The sequence below is a fragment of the Miscanthus floridulus genome, chromosome 13, assembly GCF_019320115.1.
Source record: "Miscanthus floridulus cultivar M001 chromosome 13, ASM1932011v1, whole genome shotgun sequence".
Taxonomy (NCBI): Eukaryota; Viridiplantae; Streptophyta; class Magnoliopsida; order Poales; family Poaceae; genus Miscanthus; species Miscanthus floridulus.
In genome coordinates, this window is record NC_089592.1 from 85,877,210 (window position 1) to 85,885,227 (window position 8,018).

At 60.5% G+C, this 8,018-nt stretch overlaps 1 protein-coding gene across 1 annotated transcript; it reads left to right on the forward strand.

The window, feature by feature from the left end:
- Nucleotides 1-5,605: 5,605 nt before the first annotated feature.
- LOC136501863 (uncharacterized) lies at nucleotides 5,606-7,009 on the forward strand (the record flags this gene model as incomplete). The annotated part of the gene is made up of 2 exons (XM_066497389.1): nucleotides 5,606-6,327; nucleotides 6,514-7,009. Coding segments are annotated over exons 1-2 (1,218 nt in total), but the record flags the coding sequence as incomplete, so codon positions are not given.
- Nucleotides 7,010-8,018: the final 1,009 nt, after the last annotated feature.

Here is an 8,018-nt window from a genome sequence, read left to right on the forward strand (position 1 = left end):
TGCGAAAGCCACGATCGGCAGTATGCCGCGACAGGACAACGGTCAAATCGCCTTTTCACCATCCCTTACTGACGATACAGGGCACCGTGTCCTGAAGACGCATGTTCGGCACTGTTCCGCCCAAATCAACTATCGACGATGGCCGCCCAGACCTCACATTGCCACCCGCTAAAGGCCTCGGCACAGCAGGCCTCAGCACAGAGGGTCTCGGCCTCAGCGCGATAGGCCTCGACACAGCCTACTGCAGCAGCCACCAGGCCTCGGCATTGCACCAAGTCAACAAAAGTACAAGAGCGCAGCATGTCGTCAGCCTGAAGACCATACCGACTAGACATCGACTGGAACTCCCACGACGCCATACTGCTTCAGGGAGCGGGATACGTCAGCAAATAGTAGTAGCTAGTAGCCTTCTCATGTACCTCTCGCTTCCTCCTTGTAACTATAAAAGGAGGTAGCCAGGGCCATTTCAGGGAGAGCAGGAGGAAAAACACACCGATAGAATCACGCACTTCCACGCTGCTTGGAAGCAACGCCCCAAGCAGTTCGCACCACCCTCGCCGAGACCTGGGGCTAGCCCCCTCTCTCACTCAGCTTGTAACCCCCTACCACGAGCACTCCGGTGCAAGGAATACAAGATCGATCTCTCAGACTGGACGTAGGGCCTCGACTGCCCGAACCAGTATAAACCTTGTGTCTCTTTGCATCACCATCCGGGATTAGGGACGCGCAGTACAAATTCACTCGTTGGTTGAGGGACCCCCGGTTCCAAAACACCGACAGTTGGCGCGCCAGGTAGGGGGCTCTGCGTGTCAGCTTCGTCATCCTAGCAAGTTCCGGATGGCAGACCACATACGACCATTGCGCCTCGGCACCATAGTTTGGTTCGGAAGCCTAGAGTTCATGTCTCTAGGGCATGAGTACGACATGGTGCTCCTCACTCCTCGAACCCCACCGTCCGACGACGAAGTCGCGCCCCGGCAGCCCAGGCGTAGGCGGCGTCCGGGCGGCCGCTCTCGCCACGCTCGCCGGGCACGGCGCGAGCAAGGCCACCCCGACGCTACGCGAGCCCGGGGCAGCACAACACTCCCCGCCGATATCCTGCGACCAGCTGTTGGTACGGGGTCCCTGACTGGGGACCTGTCTGACCTGAGCCTGGACAAAGGAAAATCGCCGGGGGCTCACGACGATGCCCAGTCATCTAACCCCGCTCCGCCACTCCCTGAAGAACCGACCCCGGCGGGGCAGAATCTGGAGACGGCCCCGTTCCCATACCCCTTTGGGTTGAGAAATGCCGCCACCTCCTACGCCTACGCTTACGCTGCCGCTCACGAGCACCCCTCGGAACGCCGCCAGCGCTTCGCTCTCGACCTGAGCACCCACTCCGACCCCTCGGACGAGGACGAGGCGTGGCCCGGGGTGGATTTCTCCGAACTCCACGACCCTGGGGCTTTACGCCAATTCTTGGCCGCAAGCGACTACTGCCTCGGCTATTCCGACTCCGACGACGAAGGGACTTACGATCCATCCCGTGAGTGCTTCCACGTCGGGCTCGGGATGCCAACGGTGGGCGAAGAGGAAGAGGGGACAGGCACTCGTTCCCCCCCCGGGGCGGGGACGGGTGGTGCCACGCCTCCGCGTCTCGTAGCCCCGGTAGCACGGAACGAGAATCTCGTCCACGGGGGGCATCGTCGCCCAGACCTGGAGCAGCTCCGCGAGCTTCAGGCCAAGGTCGAGCAGGACCGACTCCTTCTGCAACAGCTCCGGGACACTCTCGAGCAGGAGCAGCGAGGGCGCGGTGAGGGCGGAGGAGCCCGAGGGCGGGCCCGCGACGTTCATCACCGCATCAACGACAACGAGGGCGGAGAGCCACCCCCAATCTTTAACCGCGCTAGCCAGAATGTCGCAGCTGCTGCGATGCTGATCCGAGCGATGCCCGAGCCCTCCACCACTGAAGGGCGACGGGTCCGCGGAGAGCTCCGCGACCTCCTCGAGACCGCAGCAGTGCAGCAGGCCGAAAGTTCCGCCTCCCGCCGGCGCGGAGGCACTTCGGAGCAACCCACGGCACGACCTCGCCAAGGCCAGGATGCCTCGATCCGTCCCGAGCCCGCTCGCGCGCCGACGGTCAACAGGGCCCCCTCGGTGCGCGACCGGCCTGGACACCAACGCGAGGTACAAGGCGACCACGAGGTAGTTGGCAGGCGACGGCGCCACGACGACGGAGCCGCCCGAGGCTACCACCCGCACCGAGGCGGTCGCTACGACAGTGGTGAGGACCGCAGCCCCTCCCCTGAGCCGCCAGGACCTCGGGTCTTCAGCAGGGCCATCCGCGTTGCTCCTTTTCCCGCCCGGTTCCGACAGCCGGCCAACCTCACCAAGTATAGCGGCGAGACGAACCCTGAGCTATGGCTAGCCGACTATCGCCTGGCTTGTCAGCTGGGTGGCGCGGACGATGATCTGCTCATCATCCGCAATCTCCCTTTACTCTTGACGGACTCGGCGCGCGCCTGGCTTGAGCATCTCCCCCCCTCGCAAATCCACGACTGGCGCGACTTGGTTAGGATCTTCGTCGGGAACTTCCAGGGCACTTACGTGCGCCCTGGGAATTCCTGGGATCTCAAGAACTGCCGCCAGAAGCCGGACGAGTCTCTCCGAGACTTCATCCGGCGCTTCTCCAAACAGTGCACCGAGCTACCCAGCGTCGGTGACTCGGAGATCGTCCAGGCTTTTCTCTCCGGCACCACTTGTCGGGACTTGGTCCGAGAGTTAGGTCCCAACGTCCCGCGCTCTGCCGCCGCGCTCCTCGACATCGCCACCAACTTCGCCTCGGGCGAAGAGGCGGTGGGGGCCATCTTCCCCAACAACGACGCCAAGGGGAAGCAGAAGGACGAGGCCCCCGAGGCCTCGCCCACCCGCGTCCCTAAGAGAAAGAAGAAGGGCCGCCCGGGGAAGCAGGAAGTCCTCGAGGCCGTTCACGTCGCCACAACAGATCGCAGGAATCCCCGAGGCCCCCGCGGCCCCGGGCTATTTGACGACATGCTAAAGAAGCCCTGTCCTTACCATCAAGGCCCGGTGAAGCATGCCCTCGAGGAATGCACCATGCTCCGGCGTTACTACGCCAGGCTCGGGCTCCCCGACGACGATGAGGCCAGGAAAAGGGGCGCCGGCGAAAGGGACGGTGATAAAGATGATGGGTTTCCCGAGGTACGCAACGCTTTCATGATCTTTGGCGGACCCTCGGCATGCCTCACGGCGCGCCAGCGAAAGAGGGAACGCCGGGAGGTCTTCTCGGTCAGGGTAGCTACCCCCCGGTACCTCGATTGGTCTCGGGAAGCAATCACCTTTGACCGGGATGACCACCCTGATTACGTTCCAAACCCCGGGCAGTACCCACTGGTCGTCGACCCGATCATCGGCAACACCCGGCTCACCAAAGTACTCATGGACGGAGGCAGCGGCCTCAACATCCTCTACGTTAACACTCTGGAGCTCCTGGAGCTCGACCGATCACGGCTCCGAGGCGGTTCCGCGCCCTTCCACGGCGTCGTGCCAGGAAAGCGCACACGACCCCTCGGACGCATCGACTTACCCGTCTGTTTCGGCACTCCCTCCAACTACCGCAAGGAGGTCCTCACCTTCGAAGTGGTGGAATTCAAGGGGGCTTACCACGCCATCTTGGGGCGCCCGTGCTACGCCAAGTTCATGGCGATCCCCAACTACACCTACCTCAAGCTCAAGATGCCAGGCCCCAACGGCGTCATCACCGTCGAGTCCACGTACGAACATGCATACGACTGCGATGTCGAGTGCATCGAGTACGCCGAGGCCATCGTGGAGGCCGAGACCCTCATCGCCGATCTCGTCCAGCTTGGTGGCGAGGTTCCCGACGTCAAGCGGCACGCCGGGGCCTTCGAGCCCGCGGAGGCCGTCAAGTCCGTCCCAGTCAATCCCACCGTCCCCGACGGCCGAGGACTGAAGATCAGCGCCACCCTCGACAGCAAATAGGAGGCCGTGCTCGTCGACTTTCTCCGTGCGAACGTCGATATGTTCGCATGGAGTCCCTCGGACATGCCAGGCATACCAAGGGAGGTCGCCGAGCACGCCTTAGATATCCGGCCAGGCTCCAGGCCGGCAAAGCAGCGCCTGCGCCGGTTTGACGAGGAGAAGCGCAGGGCCATCGGCGAAGAAGTACAGAAGCTCGTGGCAGCCGGGGTCATCAAGGAAGTATCCCATCCAGAGTGGTTGGCTAACCCTGTACTAGTCAGGAAGAAAAATGGCAAGTGGAGGATGATGCGAAACCCTCTCATTCCTTGATGCATATTCCGGTTACCACCAAATCAAGATGAAAGAGTCCGACCAGCTCGCGACTTCTTTCATCACTCCATTCGGCATGTACTGCTACGTAACCATGCCGTTTGGCCTCAGAAACGCAGGGGCCACTTACCAACGGTGCATGATCCAAGTCTTTGGCGAACATATCGGACGAACCGTTGAGGCCTATGTGGATGACATCGTAGTCAAGTCCAGGAAGGCCGGCGATCTCGTCGGCGACCTGGAGGTTGCCTTCACATGTCTCAGAAAGAAGGACATCAAGCTCAACCCCGAGAAGTGTGTCTTCGGGGTCCCCCGAGGCATGCTCTTAGGATTCATAGTCTCGGAACGAGGGATCGAGGCCAACCCGGAGAAGGTCTCGGCCGTGACCAACATGAGCCCGATCCGAGACCTAAAAGGCGTGCAGAGGGTCATGGGATGCCTTGCGGCCCTGAGCCGCTTCATCTCCCGCCTCGGCGAAAAAGGCCTGCCCCTGTACCGCCTTTTGAGAAAGGCCGAGCGCTTTTCTTGGACCGCCGAGGCCGAGGAAGCCCTCGCCAGGCTCAAAGCACTGCTCACCAACCCCCCCGTCCTGGTTCCGCCCACCGAGGGCGAACACCTCTTACTCTACGTCGCCGCGACAACCCAAGTGGTCAGCGCGGCCGTAGTCGTCGAGAGGCAGGAGAAGGGACACGCTCTGCTCATCCAGCGACCTGTCTACTTCGTCAGCGAAGTACTCTCCGAGACTAAGACACGTTACCCGCACATCCAGAAGTTAGTTTACGCCATAGTCTTGGCTCGACGCAAGCTGCGTCACTACTTCGAGTCCCACCCGGTGACTGTGGTGTCGTCTTTTCCTCTGGGAGAGATAATCCAAAACCGGGAGGCCTCGGGTAGAATAGCCAAATGGGCTGTCGAACTCATGGGGGAGACCTTGTCTTTCGCGCCTCGGAAAGCGATCAAATCACAGGTCCTGGCCGACTTTGTAGCCGAGTGGACCGACACACAGCTGCCACCCGTTCAAATCCAATCAGAATGCTGGACCATGTACTTCGACGGGTCTCTGATGAAGACTGGGGCCGGCGCGGGCCTGCTCCTGGTCTCGCCCCTCGGAATACACATGCGCTACATGATCCGGCTTCACTTCGCCGCCTCCAACAATGTCGCCGAATACGAGGCCCTCGTCAACGGCCTGCAAATCGCCATCGAACTTGGAGTACGACGTCTCGACGTACGGGGTGATTCGCAGCTCGTCGTCGATCAGGTGATGAAAGAGTCGAGCTGCCACGACCCCAAAATGAAGGCGTACTGCGCGATGGTACGTCGTCTGGAGAACAAGTTCGACGGTCTCGAACTCAACCACGTTGCACGAAGGTTCAACGAGGCCACAGACGAACTGGCAAAGATGGCATCGGCACGGACCCCGGCCCCTCCGAACGTCTTCGCCAGAGACCTCCACAAGCCGTCCGTCGGCTACGCCTCGGCGACGGAAGAGGACCCATCGGCCGAGCCCACCGCAGGGCTCGAGGCCCCCTCTGCCGCCGAGACCCCGCCGGCCGAGCCCGAGGCGATGGCGATTAACGAAGAGCCTCCCAAGACCGACCAAGGAACGGACTGGCGAGTCCCTCTCCTTGATCGCCTCGTCCGAGGAGAGCTTCCTCCTGACAGAACCGAAGCCCGACGGCTTGCGCGACGCGCCAAGACTTACGTCCTCTGCGACGGCGAGTTATACAGGCGCAGCCCGTCTGGTATTCTCCAACGATGCATCACCACCGAGGCTGGCCAATCCTTACTTCAGGACTTACACGCGGGAGTCTGCGGGCACCACGCGGCGCCTCGGACGCTCGTAGGTAACGCCTTCCGCCAAGGTTTCTATTGGCCAACAGCAGTGGCCGACGCCACAAAGCTAGTACGCACCTGCGAGGGATGCCAGTACTATGCTCGACAGACGCACCTCCCGGCCCAAGCCCTCCAAACCATCCCCATCACATGGCCATTCGCTGTATGGGGACTGGACATGGTTGGGCCTCTGCAGAAGGCACCCGGGGGCTATACCCATCTGCTGGTAGCTATCGACAAATTCTCTAAATGGATCGAGGCTCGTCCGATCACTCAGATCAAGTCCGAGCAAGCGGTGCTGTTCTTTACGGATATCATCCACAGGTTCGGGGTTCCTAACACCATCATCACTGACAATGGGACACAATTCACCGGTCGCAAGTTCCTAACATTCTGCGACAACCACCACATCCGGGTGGCCTGGGCGGCCGTAGGGCACCCAAGGACGAATGGCCAAGTAGAGCGTGCCAACGGCATGATCCTACAAGGCCTTAAGCCAAGAATATTCAACCAGTTGAAAAAGTTTGGCAAGAAATGGCTTGCCGAACTCCCGTCAGTCATCTGGAGCCTAAGAAATACCCCGAGCCGAGCCACGGGATTCACACCGTTCTTCCTGGTCTATGGAGCCGAGGCCATCCTCCCCACTGACTTAGAATACGGCTCCCCGAGGCTACAGGCGTACAACGAGCAAAGCAACCGCACTGCCCGCGAAGACGCCCTCGACCAACTGGAGGAAGCCCGCGACGTCGCGCTACTACACTCAGCCAGGTATCAGCAAGCCCTACGACGCTACCAAGCCCGGCGCGTCCAAAGCCGGGACCTGAAGGTGGGCGACCTAGTGCTGAGACTGAGGCAGAGCAACAAGGGCCGCCACAAGCTGACCCCACCCTGGGAGGGGCCGTACATCGTCGCTCAAGTACTGAAGCCCGGGACCTACAAGTTAGCCAACGAGAAGGGCGAAATCTTCACCAACGCTTGGAACATAGAACAGCTACGTCGTTTCTACCCTTAAATTTCCAAACGTTGTTTACATTGTTTCTCGAAATAAATAAAGAAGCGTTCTTTAATTGTTATAATCTTTCGAGGAACCCCCTTATAGACAAATCGGCTGTATAGGACCCAAGGACCGAAAGATCGTCTCTAGGGCGAAAAGGCCGGCCGAGTCGTGAGAACGGCCTATGCCTCTGGGCTACGGCAGCTCCCTCACCACCGTTTCGCCCAAAGGACAGCTTAGGTTCCGAGGAAGTTCTTTGCAGAGAGGTTGTCTATCGATAGGGGCTCGACGTCACTATAACGCGTTAAGGGAGACTCGGCTCTGCCTCTGCAAAGTCGAGCCTCCCTCGGGGGCTAAAAAGGGGGAACCTCCCTAAAAAGAGGGAACCCCCCTAAGTCCCGGACACCATTTCTCAACCGTTTTTCCGAAAATTTCCACGCCAAACTCTCTCGCGCTCCGACGGGACCTTCGCAAGAAACCCAAAGACCAAAAGCCTGTCTGGAGGCCAAAGGGCCGGCCGGGTCGTGAGAACGGCCTACGCCTCTAGGCTACGGCAGCTCCCTCGCCACCCTTCGCCGAAGGACGGCTTAGGTTCCGAGGGATTCCTTCGCGATCGAGACAGAGGGCACGAACTTAGAAATAGAATGGAAAACGGTTAAGAAGCACACATACGCAAATACTTTAAAGGGCCTCGACGGCCACAAAAAACGTCACGATTCGGCGACTAATTCAATCCAATTACATGGCCCCTTTTGGCCCAGGTCAAAGCTCAAGAATCGGCGGCTGGTGCGGGAGGGACCACCTCTTCTTCGAACAGCTTGGCCAACGCGGTGCCAGGTGCCTCGGCCGCCTCCAACAGCCTCACGACCTCTGCATC